Source organism: Rosa chinensis, chromosome 1, assembly GCF_002994745.2.
Source record: "Rosa chinensis cultivar Old Blush chromosome 1, RchiOBHm-V2, whole genome shotgun sequence".
Taxonomy (NCBI): domain Eukaryota; kingdom Viridiplantae; phylum Streptophyta; class Magnoliopsida; order Rosales; family Rosaceae; genus Rosa; species Rosa chinensis.
Window position 1 is genome coordinate 13,763,347 of NC_037088.1, and position 20,256 is coordinate 13,783,602.

General features: G+C 36.0%; 3 protein-coding genes across 4 annotated transcripts; 2 read left to right on the plus strand and 1 right to left on the minus strand.

The window, feature by feature from the left end:
• The first annotated feature begins 6,397 nt into the window (after positions 1-6,397).
• LOC112181467 (trihelix transcription factor ASIL2) lies at positions 6,398-8,780 on the plus strand. Its single transcript, XM_024319820.2, has 2 exons — positions 6,398-7,344; positions 8,030-8,780. Exons 1-2 carry the CDS (start codon positions 6,718-6,720, stop codon positions 8,423-8,425), a joined length of 1,023 nt encoding a protein of 340 aa, XP_024175588.1. The 5' UTR covers positions 6,398-6,717; the 3' UTR covers positions 8,426-8,780.
• A 2,254-nt stretch (positions 8,781-11,034) lies between these two features.
• Positions 11,035-13,566, plus strand: LOC112179901 (thioredoxin-like protein CITRX, chloroplastic). Of its 2 annotated transcripts, none has more exons than XM_040510393.1 (4): positions 11,035-11,359; positions 11,699-11,749; positions 12,751-12,831; positions 13,218-13,566. In XM_040510393.1, the coding sequence occupies exons 1-4, from the start codon at positions 11,114-11,116 to the stop codon at positions 13,332-13,334; spliced, it is 495 nt and encodes a 164-aa protein (XP_040366327.1). In that variant the 5' UTR covers positions 11,035-11,113; the 3' UTR covers positions 13,335-13,566. The 2 variants fall into 2 exon arrangements, with proteins under 2 accessions (XP_040366327.1, XP_024174160.1); XM_024318392.2 differs by having other exon boundaries at positions 11,037-11,359; positions 11,699-11,821.
• A 957-nt stretch (positions 13,567-14,523) lies between these two features.
• Positions 14,524-15,045, minus strand: LOC112201677 (28 kDa heat- and acid-stable phosphoprotein-like). The gene has a single exon (XM_040519319.1). It carries the CDS (start codon positions 15,043-15,045, stop codon positions 14,524-14,526), a length of 522 nt encoding a protein of 173 aa, XP_040375253.1.
• Positions 15,046-20,256: the final 5,211 nt, after the last annotated feature.

Here is a 20,256-nt window from a genome sequence, read left to right on the forward strand (position 1 = left end):
GATATTATTTCCCCTCGGGCTAATTCAAAAAAAATAGTACACATTTATCTCGTAATTTCTCAGAGTTTTTCTATTGAAATCCGAATTTGAGATGAAGGATTTTGGGAAAACTCGATTATGTCTAGGCCTTGAACTAGAACATCGAGTTTGTGGAATACTAATCCACCAGTCTGTGTATGTCCAAAAGATGCTCAGGCGATTTAATATGGACAAAGAGCATCCTGCTAGCACTCCCATGATCAGTCGAAGTTTGGATGCAAAGAAAGATCCATTTCATCCAAAGGAAGATGACGAAGAGTAGCTGAAATTCCCTATCTAAGTGCAATAGGCGCATTATTGTACTTAGCCCAGTGCATTCGACCAAACATTGCATTCTCAGTGAACTTGTTAACTAGATTTAGCTCAGCACCAACGCAACGTCACTGGAATGGTATCAAGAACATTTTCCGATACCTAAAAGGAACCATTGACTTGGGACTGTTCTTTCCCTACAGAGAGACAAGAGGGACCGCAGATGGAACTGCAAACCCTAAAGGAAATGTTGATGGTGAAAGCGCCACCCACTACACCGAAACCCCAAATAATGTTTTGGTTGGTTTTGCTGATGCTGGGTATCTCTCTAACCCACATAAAAGTCGTTCCTAAATTGGTTATGTATTTACCATAGGCAACATGGCAATATCTTGGAGATCAACCAAGCAAACCCTTGTGGCTACCTCCTCAAACCACTCTAAGATCATTGCTCTACATAAGGCAGTCCGTGAGTGTATATGGTTAAGGGCTATCATTACACATATTTGAGGGACTAGTGCTTTGAGTTCTATGACTGAAGAACCTACTTGCATTTATGAAGATAATGCAGCTTGCATCGAACAGATGAAGCTAGGATATATCAAGGGTGATAATACAAAACACATATCGCCAAAGTTTTTCTATAATCAGCAACAACAAGGTCTCCTCAAGATTCAAGTGAATCAAGTAAGGTCTGAGGAGAATGTGGCAGATTTGTTTACCAAATCATTGCCTAAGGCCATAGTTGAGAAACATGTGAAAAACATAGGAATGTGAAGACTTTCCAAGCTCCCTTGACTGATGTAAGGATCAGGGGGAGGTGTAGACTTTAGGAAGGGTCTAACACACACATGTCATCATTAAATGTAATAGGTGTGTTGTGCTCTTTTCCTTCGACCAAGGTGTATTTTTTCCACAAGGTTTTTATTATTACTTGGCAAGGTTTTTAGTGAGGCAACAATTCATGCACCATTTCATCTTTGACTTGGCACAAGGGGGATTGTTAAAAGAAAAACACGTTATGTGTCTTCGTCAAAGTAATTGACGAAGAGGAAATAAGGGAATTAACGGTTACAGCTCAATCATCCATTATTGTAATTGTTATTACCATTGTAATCCTCACCCTATATAAAGGGACTATCTTATGAAATGAGTAGACTAATTTCTCATTTGACTTTTACAAAATTGACATAATTGACCCATTTTATACAAACCTAGACACACCAAATACCAACAAAATGATCCCCTAATAAAAGAAAAAAAGTGTTCCAAAAATTGTAGTGGTAAATATGCTAGTCAACACTAATTACTTTGTGAGAGGAATGGGAAAATGGAGGATGAGATCGGTCCCCACATCCCAGCTTCGGCCCTTGTTGGAAATATACCCTGTGTCATCAGAAAAACACTGATGGGATTGTAAACGTGATTTTCTCGCCCGACTCCACCAGATAATAGGTTCTCGTCCCCTCTATGAAAACCTCTAATTTTTTTTCATTGAGAAACATGCCCCACAAAGAAATCAACTAAAATCTGATCCAAATACACTGATTTTGTTTGCAACCCTTAAATAAACACAAATGGATCGATTTGGACTCCACAAATACCTTCTCTCAATTAGGCTCAAATCGAATGGCACAAATTATGAGGCAACCATGAAGAATTAAAGCGAATGATGTCAAGCTCTCAAAGCTCAAAGCACGATCATGACTGCAGTTGCAAAGATCGAAGAAAGTGGTGGAAATTGGAGAGTAACGTGAACAAGGGAGAACTTCTAATGATGACCTTATAATAAGGACCAAGTGAAGACTTTTGAATGAACACTTGGATGATATGCATGTTGAAATTTTAAAATATCAACTAAAGTTCAAAACACTTATCCAACCGTTCATTAAAAAGTATTCACTTGGTCCTTATTATAGGGTTCTTTCATTAGAAACTCTCCCACGTGAACAATATGGTGCTAAGCTTGAACAAAATCTTTGGATGGTTTGGTTTTAATAAAAGATCGCTGAACAAATGGCAGAGAGTTTGGGCTAGTCATAAACTTTTTGAAATTTTGATTGATTTTGACTTTTTATATTATATATACTAGCCCCTTAACATTTGTTCCGCACATGTCAAATGACTTTTATTTTTTTAAATTAAAAAAGTTACAGCAATTTCTCTCCTAATTTTGGGGAATCTTCTCCTTTTTTTTTTTTTATGGGAGGGATTGTAAAATTTTCAAATATATGATACAGTCTATTGACTATCTTATCCTTATATTGAAATAATTTGTTTATTAGTATTTAGTATTTATATTATGTGAGAGTATATATGGTAGTTTAAAAATTTAACTATTCTCTCAACTTAATTATATAAGATAATATAATATATTTTTAATCTTACTGTTAAATTTGAGATAAAGTGACAAAAAAAAAAATTAAAGGGCTCTCATTATGGAGATGGAGAATCTTGCACCCAACCTTGCAAAAGACCGGGCCTTCTCAGGCCCGTTTGGTATTGCAGTTTGAAGTTAATTTATTTTTAGACATTTAGCCATTTAGGTAAATTTTTCGAACCTGAGTTTATTTTAAAATTATAGCACAAAATCTCAAATACTAAAAATAGGATATGACCTATTTTTTTATTATGGGTGCAACTATTGCCACCCTACCATTTTATTTGTTCACCCTACTTGCTCATTACACGCTACATTTTAATTTTAATTATTAAATTTACTTATGTAACCCAGTTCTATTTCCAAGAATATCCTTATATGACATATCCAATTAAAAGATATTTTTTCAAAATGAAATCTCGCATTTAATTTATACCAATAAAAAAACTATAATATATTAAAGTTTCCTAACAAAATCATAATCTAATTTATTTTTCTTTTTTTTAATTTTTCTCTTTTTGCTTCAATGTTTCATCTATTCCTATCTATGTCCAAAGATTAGTTAGTTAACAACTATGAGCAATGAAGAAGATATTGAGATTTTTCTTTCGTGTTTTAAATTTTTACTTTCAGTATTCACAAAAGGTATTGCAAAGATTTTGATGTACTTAACACTAATGATTTTGTGAATTAAATAAAGAATTCATAATGAAGAGGTAAAAAAAAGAGTTTTTCTATTGGAACCTCCAAATTTACTCACTTGACCTCTATGCTTTTTACAGCTCCTATCAAATTTTTAAATACTAAATTTACTCATTAAACCTCACCAAAGTTCCTCAAATAACCTCACACATATAATTTACAAACAAACGAAGATCTTTATAGTAAAAAACTTAGTCATTTCAATGATTTAATTACTCTATAAATCTTAATTACATCTCCATTCCTTAATTAGACAACATAAATCTCTTATCCAATAAAAAAAAAATCAAACACAAGGTATTGAGTTTTGAAAATTAATAAAAATAAGATAACATGAACTATTATGTATTTTTTATTTACTTTTTCTTTTTTAGTTGTGCAAAAAAAAAAAAACAAACTAATCATTTTTACTTAATGTTTCTCTATTTTCTGTACCGCATGATTAATTATTTAAATATTTTTTTATTTATTTTTATTTGCTAGCTCTATTTTTTTCTTCTTTTTGCAAATATAATGGATAGATTTAGATTTAGGTCATAATACAATTTATTTTGTGCTCCCTGACCAATATGCGTTCAATATGCATATCATACATTTTTATCTTAATCATAGTTTTATTTCTTATTAAATATATATGAATGCTTTAATGAGTATGTAGTGAAATTGGAAAATGAAAATAGATAGGGAAAATAATAAAGAATGCAATATAATATTATTAAATTGGAAAGTCTAGAGAAAATAAATATAACAATTTTTTGGGTATAATTATTGTCCTTAATAGTCATTTTATAGTAGGTTATATATGTCGTTTAATAATTCAAAATAGAGTGAGGTCAAGTGAGCAGATTTGGATGTCCCAATAGAAACTCTCTAAAAAAAAGACAAAAAAATAGTAATAAATGTAAATTTGGGTGGAGAATATGAAGACTAATGTTATCCAATGAGAAATTAAGTAATTTTTCTATTTAATTCATTGGTTATTTATTTATTTTTCCTTACAAATTTGGATTTTAGAAAATTAATATACTTAGTAGTCATTTTACACTTGAGTAATATAGTCTTTCAATAATTCAAATGTTTGTAGGGTGAACTAAGGGGAGTGTATTGTATATGGAATTAGTGGAACTTTTAAAGAAATCTATGGAATTTAAAAGTCTGGGTGTATTCAATATAGACTTTTAACAGTCCATGAAAGTCTTGAGGTATTTAATTAGGATTTTGAAAGACTTCATGAATTCCACCAAAATCTAGGGGTATTCATTTAGGACTTTTAGAAATGAATAAAAGTACAGAGGTATTCAAAATATCATTCATACTTATGGAATTAGAAAATCATGGATAATCATGGACTTTGTAGTGTTAACTATACATACCAAACTCCAATAATTTTCCAGCCTCCAGACCAAAGATTTCAAAAAGTCTATCAAAGTTTCCTCATAAAAAAAAAAAAGGTCTATCAAAGTTCTTCTCTCTACGCACGAAGAAGTTTGTCTTTCATCATCTCTCTTTCTTAATTTTTTGTCTTTTCTCTAATATTTTATGATATCAACCTTTTTTGATACCCAACATGTTCATTGTATAGTTGTTGAATGTGATTTTTGCTTCTTTTTTTTTTTTTCAATTGTGATACTTCGAACCCTAATAGCAATAAAAATGATTTATGAAACCCTAAAACTCAAATATTGTGGTCTAACCATAAGAACTTGAACCATACTAAATTTTATCTTATTAATTAATTATTCTCATTAATTTGAATTTATAATACGGTTCAAAAAAAAGTTGAACAATTGAATTTCAATGGATTGATTATAGATCAAGACATTGACCAATATTGCTACAATATATGTTAATCGGCGAAAACAAAATTGATGAGAATAATTAACCATAAACATCAAGTGATCTATATTGTATATTTATGTTGTTGGGAGATTAGGAATGAGAACAAACTCGCTAGACAGACTAACAATAATTTATTTGAGTCAATTTCTATTAGAAGATATTGGAGCATTGAAGAGACAACAAGTTATTATTTTGTTTTGTGTTTGGGCTGCATTTGTTTTATTTTTTTTTGTTTTTTGTTTTTTTATTTTATATTTTGTACATCCTAGGAAATCTATAGAAGTCATTCATAATAAAATATTTAGATCTTCATGAATCAATAAAAATCTGTTGCTAAAATCAATGGTTTTAAGAAATCCATAACAGTCTATTAACTTTTTAACGAGTCTGTGGACTTTTCAAAAAATCTGTCATTTAAAAAAAGTCTGCATAAATCCAAATACAATACACCACCTAAAAAAATAATAATGTGACAATAGAAGCACCCTTTTATTATTTTTTATTATTATCATGTACGGAACACTCACTCAAAACTCTTTAGCCTTAGATGAATGATTGTGAAATTCTAAAACGCTTTCTCACCTCCCCGCACTATCGCCCCTCATTGTAAAAGCAGAAAATAGGGAACCCGTAAGGCCCCAACCTCTTGAACATGCCCTGTAGCCGTTGCCAATACGAAACTTTATCAAAGAAATCACTCTCAAAAAAAAAAAAAAAAGTTTCATGTCATCGAGTGGAGCCACCCGCAACAATTGCCAGGCAGAATAAGTATGTGCCCAATTGAAACTGTGATAGATTACGAGCCATTGCTCTCCTAGAGGTCTCTCACAGCAACACTAGCTCAAGTGGTGATGAATGATGAATCCATCAAAAGTTCGGAAAAAGGCATAAAGGAAAGCCAAAAGGGGAGCTCAAGTTTTGAACGGCCATAGCACACACAGCATAGCATATTGGATGGTAGTGGTGGTGGAGGAGAAATGAGAATGGAAGACGGTGAAATGAAACTAGGATGGAGATGGAGTGGGTGACAGACCCACGTGACAGACCCACTACCGCCACTCTGATAGGCCCAAGTGGATGTCTCAGTTGGCTTCATATCAACGCTAACAGCCAAAATAATCCAACCACAGCAATAAAACCAACATACTCACAATCACATAAGACCACCTCCACTCCCCTCGCCCCATCAAAAAGTGAAAAAGAAAAAAGTTCACAGGTGCACATCATTTACACATTTGACAAAAAGACCACCCCATTTCCATGGTTGCCCACTAACATTTTGCCTTTCCTTTCTTTCACTAGGGCTAGGGGAGGCCTAAAATGCTAGTGGGTAGTGCTCCCTTTCTCACCTCTCTCTCACTAGCTAGACCCCCACTTTTCTTCTCTCTAAAAATGCTAGTGGGTTGCGCTTAAACTTGTTTGGTGGGTGGTGGAGCATGTTAGCAGCTTAACCAAATTCAAAGGGTAAACAATTGAACAAGGAGAGTGTTGGGTGTGAGAGAGAGATGGAGAAAGAGGGTAACCAGGATCAAAACCCATCTCTCCTCTCTAACAATTTGGAGTCTCCAAGATCAAAACCCTTGATTGGTAGTGACAGGCTGAAGAGAGATGAGTGGAGTGAAGGAGCTGTGTCTAGTCTTCTGGAGGCTTATGAGGCCAAATGGGTTCTCAGAAACAGAGCCAAGCTCAAAGGCCATGACTGGGAAGATGTAGCCAGACACGTCTCGTCGCGCGCCAGCTGCTCCAAGTCCCCCAAGACTCAGACGCAGTGCAAGAACAAGATTGAGTCCATGAAGAAACGCTACCGTTCCGAGTCGGCCACGGCTGATGGCTCATCTTGGCCTCTCTATCCAAGACTTGATCTTTTGTTGCGTGGCAGCGGACCACCTCCACCCACAGCAGCAGCAGCAGCAGCAACTGTTGTAGCAGCTGTAGCTACTTCACCGGCACCGCCGCAACAACCGCCGCTATCGGCTCCTCTGGCTCATCATAGCAACCACGCTCTGATGCTATTGGAGCCATCAGTGCCGGTGTCATCGCCGCCTCAACCACCGCCTCCACAGCCACCTCCGCCACATTTAGGAACTGCCCAAAATTCATACGGGTCCGATGGCGTTGATAGGGATGCCAAGGTCAGTGTCTACATGACCCAGCACCCTTTTCTTTTCTCTTTTTTGTTTATTCGTTACCCATTTCTTTTAAATTTTGAATTTTCAAATTCAATTGAACTTGCCGATCAAACCAAGAAGAAAAAAGATTCAAACTTTCCCATATATCAGGCATTATAAACTGGGGATCGTTGGCTTTTAGCCCTCAAAGTTTGTTGCAGGCAATTGGGTGTCTAAATGTTCATCCTTCTCTTTCTAGTTGTATATGGAATTTTGGAACCCTACATGAATGCCTTGGCATATAGATAATCAAGTATCAAGTGTCATGTATGTACCCTCAACTACAGATAAACTAGGTCTGCAGAAGCCCATGTCCTTGAAACTGATATAAATCAGCGTGAGCAGAAATAAATACTTGGTACAGTTGTACTTGTATCCATGTTCCCAAATAGAAGATAAGAAGGTCCCTGTCATTAATTTTTGACATTTTTTTCACTTTACCAAAGGATGCATAATCATAGCACCAAATGACCTGAATATTGATGTAAACACATTTTTGCAACTATGCAAAATAAAAACATGGGGTAATGATGCCATCATTGTTTTTTTGCTTTGGTTCTAGTACACACCTATCACTTGAGAAAAAAATCAATGTATATATGATTGATTTTAATTCTGACAGACATGTACATGACCCATTAATATGCAGGAAGATGGAGTGGGGATGAAATTATCAGACCATGCATCAGACAAGAACCCATTGGAGATAGACAGTAGCACACCAGCCCTTTATAGTGATAAGGAAAAGTTAAGGTCCAAGAGAATGAAGAGGAAAATCGAGAAGAAGACGCGAAGAAGAAGGGAGGAATTAGAGATAGCCGAGAGCATAAGATGGTTAGCCGAGGTTGTGGTAAGATCCGAGCAATCACGAATGGACACAATGAGAGACATAGAGAGGATGAGAGTTGAAGCGGAGGCCAAGAGAGGAGAGATGGATCTGAAGCGCACAGAAATTATTGCCAATACCCAGTTGGAGATTGCAAGGATCTTTGCTGCTGGTGTTGGCAAAGGTGTTGATTCTTCACTAAGAATTGGAAGAAGTTGAGGAACAAATGACTAAGCTTCTGAGTACGATACATCTCTCTCTCTATATATGTATAGAATTTAAATGTAGCATATATGTAACACTGAGAAGAAGAAAGGAGAACTTTTGGAAGCCAAGGTGACTAGGTGAGGAAGAGTGGACTAATTAACATGTAAGATGTATGCCAACTTAGTAGTTATTGTAGGTATAATAACATGTCTACCTCATTCTAATGTACATGTTCTCTCTGAGCAGGCAATCAGTGTTTAGACCTACCTAGAAAATTAATTATTGATACCTACTATATCATCTATGGTGTAAAAAAACACGATGAAATTTGAAGTGAAGTTTTATGTGTGGAAGTATCTGACTTGTCTAATGGGTGCAATATGAGGAAATAGCATCTTTTCTTTGCAGAAGTGACTATGCCTAGAGAGGAAGGGAGACAGGTTAGATCTTTGAGATTTTGGAGGAGACAAGGGAGACAATTCATTTATTGAAATTTTACTGCAATATGCATATAGTTTTCTCACCGAAAAATATGACGTTGTGTGCCAAGAATGATACTACAATATCTATTTGTTGATTCTTTTGGAAGAAGCTTCATCATTTTTAAAGCTACATAAAGAGAGAGAGAGAAAAAACCTATACTGGACCAATAGGAGGCCTCTGATATTCTTGGAGCGATCTCGGAGTACGAAACCTAGGTTTCGTGTTGCTAGCGGCGGTGTAGCTTCGCTCCCCAGACTAGGCAAGTCTGCAGCGCGCTCTCGGGTGCGACTACGGTGTGGCGGCGGTGCGGACTTTGGTCTGGATCGTGGTGGGTTCGGCGGTGGCGGATTAGCTTCTGGGTTGGTATAGATCCGGATCTGCAGGCGATCGTGGTGGGTCCGGTGTAGGGCTACAGTCTTGACATAGCACCGTGACGGAGAATTCCTGAGTGGGAGAAAGGCGGCAGTGACGCTTCTAGAGCTGGAGTTGATCGGCTAGTCAGGTCGGGATACCGGCTTCCAGTGGGTATTGCAGGGGATCAGATCCTCTCCGACTGGGTTTGATTGTCGGCGTGTAGAGGAGAGGCAGCGGACCCGAGGACGGTGATGAAGTGCTGGAGATGCCGGCCGCCGGAGAGATTGGTGACGGCGGTGATGGGGCGACAGCAGAATTGGGTTGCTGCTCACTTTACTCAGAGTTGGGTTTGGGTCTTTGGGCCTGGGCTCAAGTTTGAGTTGTTGGGTTTTCTGTTATGGGCCAGTAGGGAGGGTGTTTTACCACCCTCATTTGTCACTTAGTGATGAAGGTGGGCCTGGCTTGAGATGTGGACATTCTTGGGCTTTCAGATCGACTTCTGGTCCAGAACCAATCATTTCGGATCAAGACTGTTACGGGAGTTGGTAATTATCTGGAACAAAATTGGCGTTCAAGCGGCTTATGGATAAGGAGTTGCTCCTATTTGTTGGCTAGGAAGTGACTTTCTATTGGTACCAGAATTGCATGATTGGCTAATGGGAGGTTAGAATATGATTTTGCCCTAAAAGACTTTGGAGTTTCTTTGTCTATAAGTTCGCTAATTATAGCGAGCTTATCAGTGACTTGTAATGAGTTTGCTTTGCTTAGATTAGGGTTCCAGACTTTCTTGTCAGCTATCTTTTTGTAAGTGCAACTAGACTCTAGTCATTGGCTGAATGCCGGTCTATTGATTCTAATGATATCAATTTCAATTCAAAAAAAAAAAAAAAAAAAAGCTTCATCATTTTTAAGTTCTAGTAAGATAACCTGTTACTCAAAGTCACCATTAGCTTATTACCTAAACAATCAGCATTCTTGGCTCATAGATAATTAGATTGTATCTGCGATAATTACTTCTAACATATATTTTTTAGAGAATGAAATTCACTCTCTAATTTATAATCTAAATTCCTCCTTTTTATTTTTGATTAAAATTGTTATAAATAAAATAAAATTTAAGTCATTACAGACAAAATTTAAATTACTAAAAGAGGAAATATAAAATGTGGATAAAATTATTATTATTATTATTATCATCATCAATAAGAAAATAAGTGAACATTAGACACAGAAACCTCCTGAACATCCAGTTTTTACATTATCAAATAAAAAAGTTTTTGAAGCCTCTCTAGGTATCGAGTTGGTCGTTGGACCATCGGAAAAGTTGTGACCCAAGCTTGCTAGTGCATCCACGATGAATTTTTTATTTTTTATTTTTTTTTTCATATCAACAACTAGTATTTTGTGAGTCGAACTCACAAACTCTCACTTACAAAATAGAAACTTATATCACTAGATCAAATGGTACTAGGCATCAGTAACAAAATTTACCTGTCTTAAAATATGTTTAAAAAAATTAAGTCGAACGTTTCATTCTAACCTCAATTTAAAAAATAATTTTCTTTTATTAAGATTGTCTCTCTGTAATCTGGAGTTCAGGCTTTACGTCCCCTCTTGTATTCTGCAATTTCATTGATCAAGATTTGAGAACAGCCGCACCGGCCCTTAAAAAAAACAAAAAAACAGATTGGCTCTCTGTTTGTCGGGAATTACCGAAGAGAACGTTTTCACTGCTTTTCTTTTTCCTGAGAGAAGATATGTATTGGATAAAGTCGTAAATCTAATTTGACAAAACCCCGGTCTTAATTCTCAAACAGAGCAGCAGATACAGTAGCTCACTCTTTGCCTCTGAACTGAAAAAACATGGCTCTCCTCCAGGCACGGACATCCCCCCATATCCATACCTATTGCTTTAGCTTCAAAACCCATAGCCACTCTCCGGTGCTCTTATCCTTCCAACCCCCACCACCTGTTTCTCTCACCTCCGTGAAAACCCATCACCAAAACTCACTCTTTTCTAAGAACACGCCGTCTTCACTCTCAACAACGCCAAGAAAGGTGCTTTGCAGACCCCCTCATGGTAAACATGTCAGAGAAGACTATCTTGTGGTATGCCTTCCCTACAATGCTTATTCAATTTTTGCCATTGCCATTGAATTTTGCGGTTTTTCTACAGTTCTTATGTTGTGGGTTTTTCTTTTGATTCATGTGTTTTTGCTCCATAAAAATGGAAATTGTTTTATGGTGGTTTGTTTTTGCAAGTACTTTATCTGGTTGGTATAAGAAATTTTGGACAATGAGAGAAATAGTGATGTTTGAAATTATGTTCTGTATGGATATGGGGAAGTATGTAGATTTTCTTTTAATTTGGCCAAGTCTGGATTTAGAGTTCTATAACTTGCTTGAAATATAATTTTGGGCTTATGAATTTCTTGTTTGGTTGGGCAGGAAAAGATGTCAGCTCAGGAGGTTCAAGAACTGGTAAAAGGAGACAGAAAGGTACCCCTTGTTGTTGATTTCTTTGCAACATGGTGTGGACCCTGTATATTGATGGCTCAAGAACTTGAAATGGTATGCTCCATAGAAATGTTTGCATAGAATGATAATTTACGGCATTAGATAACTTTAGAACCAAACTAAATCTGAAAAAGAATGTGCGAGAAAAGTTGCATTTTTTGCATAAGCTATCTCTCAGAATTCGCTGGTTTTTGTCTTTAGACATTTGAATAACATGTTACGCTGGTTATGGTCTATCCATGATGGAGTTATCAATGTATCAAACTTCTGCAGATAGGCTCGACCAGAGATCATTGAGAATCAGATTATCTGAACCAACCCACACACACTTCCCTATGTGCACATTTCTTTTGAAGCTTAGTGTAGTGATGTACTGGCAATCAGAAAGTCTTTTTATTGAATATTGACGCTATAAATTTGTATGCATAAGATCAGCATTAGTTGGACCTTCATGTTGATCAAACTGAATCTAAAATGGAAATTTTGTATGTAACATTACTTGTCAAGTTAAGAGACCACATTTTAGGGCTAGTGTGGGATCTGGTCAGGACCTAGACCATTTCATGTGCTCACATTTAGTTCCTATTGTAATTGTAATGGCATTAAACTGTAGTGAAGTGTGGATGCCAGTTGATTTTCATGGACCTAATAGCTGATTGCTTTTGTGGTTAATCAAATATGGGAAATGCTACAGCTTTTGCAGAACTGCAGCTCTTGATGCACGTTTCTTTATTTTGTGGACCTCTTGACTTGATTAAAACATTTTGTGGTTGATTAAAGCACGGGATTTTGTTAACAAGTTGTTACTCATATGGTTTTCTAAGTTAGCTCTGTTATTATGATGACTTTCCAAGTTCAAAATACTCTTAAATTCATGCAGTATTAAAGTGTGTTATAGGGGTTGCATGCTGCGAGCAGATAGAATGTTTGGGTTTATACCTAATTAGACATGATATTCAGTGAAATTTGAATTTTGAAAACAGCTTGCTGTGGAGTATGAGAGCAACGTAAAAGTTATTAAGGTTGATACGGATGATGAGTATGAATTTGCACGTGACATGCAGGTAATTGCTTCTCTTTTTATTTTTACATTTATATCATCACTGTTCCCTCATCTTCTCATGTACTCCCAAGGCCTACTTGTAGCACTGAAATTTCTTTATGATTTTGTGGCCTCTAGTAACCGTAACGAGCCATGTACAAAATATATGAGTTTGATCTTTGTAGCTAGATTCAATTACAAATCAATTGTACCTCATTCCTGATTGTTTGTTAATCGAAATGAGTTTTTTTTTTTTTTTTAAAAAAAACTGATGGATGTCTTGCTCTGTATATATCTCTTCATGAAGTGATCTAGGTTTAGTGATAGATGTGTTACTATTTGAAAACATCAATGCAACTAATGACTAGGAAGTAATTAAAGAAATGCCTCATAAACTCTTTGACTCAGGTACGAGGATTGCCGACATTGCTCTTTATAAGTCCAGACCCAAGTAAAGATGCCATCCGGACTGAAGGGCTCATTCCATTACAGATGATGAGGGATATCATTGACAGCGAATTGTGAAGGAGTCTCAGAAAGATTTGCTTGCATTGCATATATTTGGGGGCTATGGTTTTGTTTGGTGATGTACAAGCTTCCCATTACTATTTGAGATTTGCTATGTCCTAGTGTACTAACTGAAATACTATTTGGAAGTCAACAATTTTGTAGCCGTGTGATTGTGATTGTGATTGTAATTGTAGACACATTTAAATATGAGGATGTGTGTCCAGTGAAGAGCTTTCGTAGATGTGAACATTAATGGTTGATAAGTCAGGGCAGTGAAGCAGTAATGTTGAATTATGATATCCTGTTGTCTCTACAATTTGATATTTTTTGTTGTTTGTTTTTGGAGCGTTTCCTTTCTTTGAAGGTACTATACGAAGCAAATTTACAGAGAAAACTATGAGGCTTTGTATGTTATGTTGTTTTGTGTATGAACGCTCCTGCAGTCCTGCTGTTGGCTGTTGTGATTGCATTAGGTACACATGCAATTCTCTGGTATTGCTAACTTCTGTATTTGAGTAAACCTCTTCATGTAACCAAGATTGATGTCACAGATGCAACAATATTCAATTTCAGTTAATCATCTAAATGACCTTGACGCCATCTCCAGAAATTAGTCTCTATCAAGTTGAGGCTTGGAAATCAAGTCTTGCCTTGCACTAAGGCCCTGATTACATTCGGCTACTAATATCAAGTTGAACATGGAGCACATTCTGGCAACTGGCAAGCAGTTGCAGTTGAACAGTGAGAAGAAGGAAACAGAAGACTACCTCTCCTCTCATTTGGGTTGCTGCAGTTCTTTACCATCATATGGTACTGATCAGACATGTTCATGAATATTTGATTCTTTATTACTCATAGTAACGTTTTCTTAGTACTGAACAGACACATTCATGGTCCAAGCGATGAACATAAATACTTACAAATTTTAGCTGCTTTATTTCATGTTTGGATCTAGTCGGCAACTCCTACTGAACTTTTGCTACAAAATAGAAAGAAAGAGAGAACAACTGGCTAACTGGTAATTAGTACAACACTACTGGATTGTTACTGTGCATATTAAAATAAATCTTATTATAAGCTCCAAATATAAATGAAAACATTTCAACTCGAATAAGAAGCTTCAAAAATCTAATGTAAAAACTGGAAACGGAAAATTAACATATGTTCACAGCAGCCATAGCATCACAACAACTTGTCCTGCACTTCACTTCTTAGGTAATGGTTTGCGGGGTTGAACCATCTTCTTCTGTACTTTGGCAGCTTTTTCTTCTTCTCGCTTCTGCGCAGCCCCCTCCCTTTGTTGTCGTATAAGCGCTAGGCGCTCTAAATCTTTCCTTGCTTGTTCAGTCTTTCCCTGTTCCTGCTGCTTCATATATCTCTCATGGCTTCTCTCTTTCTCTATTTCTTCTCTTTCACGCCTTGACAGTTCAGTTGTTTTTCCAATGTCAATGTCTCTAGCTTTCAACGCCTTCGTCTGCTTTACCAAATTAGGATTTTGAATCTCAATAATGCCTTCAATGCCTTTGCTTTTCTTGTTTTCAGATTCTTCTTCACTCAATGCCTCCTCTTCTGATCCTTCTGCAAACTCTACTTCATCGGCTTTATAATGTTCAGCTTCTGGCTTTGAATAGGTGCAGGTACTGTCAATAAGAAGATCTTCGGTGGTAGAGAACTGGCGTTGACGGCCAATGGCCTTGGTCTTGTACTTGTCCTTGCCCTTCCCCATTGTTTCAAAGTAATTCAATACAAAAGAGAACAAGAAGCAGCAGAGTTACAATAAAACAACCAAGTCTTGGTTCCTCTATAACGTGAACGTATTTATACTAACTAATAAGGATCCGTTATTCCTAATCACACGAGAACTCAGCTAAGATATACTTAGTATATACTAGGGATTTCCAAACCCCTAGTCATCCTAGGATCTAGTTCCTAAACTAAAGTTCAATTTCCAGTTACAATCATATGCTAATTAACGGAATGAAAAGACAAGTTTGGTCTACATCATACTGCCATCATCGCAAAGGGAACCAAGTTCTTATGTGTTTATCAGAATTGTTTTCAAGTGACGAGCCTGTAGTTGTCATATTGGAAGGTGTTTGAGCTGCATGGATATATCCTTTAATGTTTATGATGGAAACCACCAGATTTTGAGTTATTACAGAGAGATTAGTTTATCAAGCAAGCAGCGAATTCAAGGCCGGACCTGAGGCGAGACCTGTGAGTCGGCTGCCTCAAGCCCTGAAACTCGAGAGGCCTAAAAATATATTTCACATCTTTTGCTACGTCTGTGACTGAAGAAGCAACTACATGTGGAGTTATTAACTGAACATGTCCTTTACGTAATCAAAGGAAAGCACTAACATCCAACCCACATTCATGGGCCCATGAAAACTTTTACACAATTATATGTGGATATATATAGTAGATTTAACTAAATAAATGTTATAAATGTGCACATATGTATGCCTTGCATCTCAATCTCCAAAAGACAGACAACATAAATGAATGTTAAAGCCCATAATCCATCAGTACTCAAAAAACAATAAGAGAAAGCCGTACAAAATTTATTATATGAATACAATTACCTAAAGATTTATTATATAAATTGGATTCCCAAAACAAGGTTTATTTTGGAGCTGTATACCTTGATGTTTTGATAATCTTTTTTATACAATAAATTATTTGGTAATCCTATTTATATAGAGAATTTCGGTTTAAAACATCTCTAATTCATTTTTTTATAATTTTAATTTGAAACATTTTTAAATTTTAGTTTGGAATATATTCATCTTTATTATTTAATTATAATATAAATATTTTAGAATCTTATACATTGTTTGTTTTTTATTGTTGTATTAAAACATTAGTTTTGAAAAATCCTTACGAAAAAAATAAATTAAATTAAATGCACACTATAATTTTCGGGCCCAATTTTTAGAGTTTGCCTCAGGTCTGAAAATCTCAGGTCCGGGAATTGCCGTGGGATGCAAGCGGTGGTGATGGTTTGGCCTGCAGTGACAGTGCTAGTCTGATCAGCATTGACGGTGGCGTTTTGGCCAGCAATGGTAGTGGTGGTGGTGGTCTGATCAGTAGTGGTGGTTGAAGTCCTTGGAAGTTACAGGGTTTTAGGGTTTTCCCTCCCTTTCCAGATTCAATTAGGAGTCTTGGACTTGGGTTGATGAAATTCATGTTGGAATTAGATTCGTATTCCATAGTCTCTTAGGAATTCGACGGATACATATATGGATTCGCGTATGGGTCCACCCCAAGGTGCTTCAATTTTTCGTGTGTATTAGTCCTCCACTAGTTCATACCAATTTTTGGGCCTATATTAATTTGGGTAATTTGAGTAAATATAATAACAAATTACATATAAAGTTATTGACAAAACATGACTTAACAAATATATCGTTTAAAGATTGAATTAAACATTTAAGGACTAAATCTTACAAATAAGGACAATATGCTCTCCACTTGCCACATGTCATGAGTTAATTTACTTTTTGACCATTAATTACTTCTTTTGACTTCTAATCCCTTTATAAGGACTAAATCTTACAAATAAGAACAATCTGCTCTCCACTTGCCACATGTCATGAGTTAATTTATTTTTTTACCCTTAACTACTTCTTTTGACTTCTAATCCATTTATGTTACTTTTTTTTTTCCTGAGAATAATCATTTTATGTTACTTCTCAAAAGCAAAAAAAAAAAAAAAACTCTTCATTTTACACGTTGCTTAGAGAGAGAATCTCAGAGCTCTTTGTCAAGCTAAACATGTCATTGGTTCAGTAGCAGCTTCATTTGCAGTAGCAGGAGCAGTAATAGTAGTAGTAGTAGTAGCAGTAGCATGAGCAGGAGCATGAGCATGAGCAGTAATAGTAGCAGTAGCAGTAGAAGGAGTAGTAGCAGTAGCAGGAGCAAGAGTAATAGCAATAGCAGGAGCTGGAGCAGTACCAATTAGATCTGTCAATCCATGAATGAAATTGAAAACAGAGAAAATCACATTATTCCCACAGCAAGATTACCAAACCAGTAGCAATTAGTCAAATCAATCACCCAATCATCATCAAAAACAAAAACCCTAACTCTCCTAGCATTATCTCCATCGCTTGATATCAACTGTTGAGATCAAATATAATGACTGGAATAGAACCGAGCACACTAGATTTCTCTAGAAGCTTCAAGCTTCTTCGACCCTGATTGACGACCCGCCGACCCGAATCAAGATCCGACCAGAATTCTTCGCTTCGACCACCTTCGGACGCGAAACCTGTCAGGTTCAGTCCTTCACACAGTCGTCGTTATGCCTGTGGTTTTGGTTGGTCCAATCGTGCACAGTGGACGAAGAATCAAACGTCGGAAAGCCTATAGCAGCTCCGGCAGGTTTTGCATTTTCTGGAGTTGCGGGTTGCATTTTCCAAAGCTGTCGCCAAGGACCTGACTTCCTCAGCCGCTGATGATTGAATTTAATGAGATTAAGACAATTAGGATTTCTGAATCTCTCAGATTCAACGTTTTGGTATCAGTGTTCATGTTTGGCAACAATAGACCTCCGTTTTGGGGTTATCTGATCCACTCAGTGGCAGTGTTGTAATATTTTAAAAAATGGAGGCTTTTGGTCAATTTCTCTTGAAATGCGGAGCCAAGCCTGCTCCAATTCATCCTGGGCCTGGGCTTCTGTCTTTCTGTGTCTAAATATGATCACATGTGATTTTTCTGTTTTAAAAATGTTTGATCTGGTAATGATATGTAATTTTCTATAAATATAACCATGGAGCTTAAGAGTTAAGACCTTAGCTTCAATCTCCATCTATTAACATTAACCGAGCAGCTGGATTAAGGGTTTTGAGTTCCTTTTTTTTTTTTTTTTTTTTAATAATTGTGCTATCTCTAGAATATCATGTCATTTTTTTGTTGAGAAAATAGAATATCATGTCATTGGCATTATTTACAAACTTCTATATATATATACCTATATATACAAGAAACCGAAGCAGTGAAGCACCACAGTGATAATTGACGGGAAAAAAAAAATAACAGTGACAATTGACACTCAGAGACCACAGGAGAAAAGCCGGACAGCAGCAAAAGCTTTGAAGCTGTAAAGCTGAGCAACAAAGGATTAAAGAAAAAAGGAAGCACCCATCCTACAGCAGGAACCAGCCAGCCAATCTCTACTACGTTTTGCAAAAACCATAACCAACACTACAAATGTAAAACTAAAATAAGATTGTACTCGATCTAAGAACACAAAACATAATTAGATTAACATAAGCATAAGTGCATAACACTAAGATGAACAAAATATAAATCACGTATACCAACTTGAATTAGTCATGATAGATCTTCTCCTCTATCCAATCCTGTATGCAAACTTTTATGGGGCAAAGCTTATGAATAGCTTGGTGATTGATAGAGTAGGGATCTAAGACTTTTATAGGCATCAAGGACTAGGTACCTCCCATAAAGGATTCTTAGTCCTAATTAATGTAGGCCTTTGTCAAACTATTTCATGTACATTTAGGATTACTCTATAATTAAGCAATCAACAATATATACCGTATTCAGTACTGATTATCAAAGCATTGTCTAATTACGTATTCTGCGAATAAGGTAGCTAAGTTGTTGTGGTCCATAGTGAACATTGACAAGTCCATATTAATTCTTACAGTCTCCCACTTGGACTTTCAATGCTCAAACAACAAGAATGCTATTGCATCAGATATAGTAATTATGAAGTGTGCACATAGACAAGCCAAAATCATCAAGCCATCCTTAAACTCAGTCATTCTATGACTAATCACATTAAACTGTAGGAAATCAAACACTTAACTAAGCATCAACACCCTGCAATTATAATGCAACAATTCATAGAACACAGGAGCTATTCTTTGTACATGAAAACTCAGTTTACTCAGATTAAAATCTGTAATGCAAGTAAACCAATGTATGATCCATTCTTAAGGATTCTTAAATATATAGAATCTGTAACTTAAGGCTTCTAAAGAAGCTTCACACAAATTTCATCAGTCATGTTGTAACTTATCTACAAAGAATGCTATAATACTGAAATAGCTCATTACTCGAGTAAAATAAATGCAGATAAATTCAACAATGCTAATTAAGTCAGAAATTTGCTAAATACTAAATAGGAACTTCAAAAGGTTAATGTTATTACATCAATAAAATTTAATTAAAGTAAATCCTTACAGCAACAAGTTCTCAAAATTATCAAAGTAGTTTAAGTATATCAGAGTACTCCCACTGTCCAAAAGCATGGAAGATTTTCAAGTACTCTAATAGTCTGCACATGATTATCATGATTATGAAATTGCTGAAACTTTGGTGAATGAAGTTAACCAACAGATGTACCAATCTTACAGCATTTATAGCATTCCCTGAAAAGAATCTACTCCCACTGAACTTTTAATTAAGGTATGCATTCAGTAAAAGGACATAACAAGGCAGATGCAATAAAGTCCAACATTTAAAACTTTATTTCTACAACACATATGAAGGACTAAGCTGCATGTCCTTGGATTAAATAAATGCAAATGAAAACGCAGTTGGATTAAACGCAAAATATTGAACCATATGACTAGAGCTGTCAATGGGTCGTGTCGAGTTAGGTTTGTGTCGGGTCAAGGTATTTGTCGTGTCGTAATATACAAACCCAAACCCAACTCATTTAATAATCGTGTCAAAAATTTAAACCCAAACCCAACCTATTTATTAAACGGGTTACTCATTTCCAACCCGCTTAACCCATTTAACAAATAGGTCATGTCGTGTTAGACAAAATGACCCATTTAAGGGTTAACAATGCGACCCATTTAACTAAAAAAATGCATAAATTGATTGAATTCACTAAAAACTCCACAAGACTAAGAATATAAATAATTATATATATATATATTCATAAATAATTAAATCC

Coding starts and splice junctions, on each gene's coding strand:
- LOC112181467 (XM_024319820.2), top strand. CDS start 6,718: ATGGAGAAAGAGGGTAACCAGGATCAAAACCCATCTCTCCTCTCTAAC. Junction 7,345..8,029: donor GCGTTGATAGGGATGCCAAG/GTCAGTGTCTAC, acceptor ATTAATATGCAG/GAAGATGGAGTGGGGATGAA.
- LOC112179901 (XM_024318392.2), top strand. CDS start 11,114: ATGGCTCTCCTCCAGGCACGGACATCCCCCCATATCCATACCTATTGC. Junction 11,822..12,750: donor TGGCTCAAGAACTTGAAATG/GTATGCTCCATA, acceptor TTTTGAAAACAG/CTTGCTGTGGAGTATGAGAG. Junction 12,832..13,217: donor AATTTGCACGTGACATGCAG/GTAATTGCTTCT, acceptor TCTTTGACTCAG/GTACGAGGATTGCCGACATT.
- LOC112201677 (XM_040519319.1), bottom strand. CDS start 15,045: ATGGGGAAGGGCAAGGACAAGTACAAGACCAAGGCCATTGGCCGTCAA.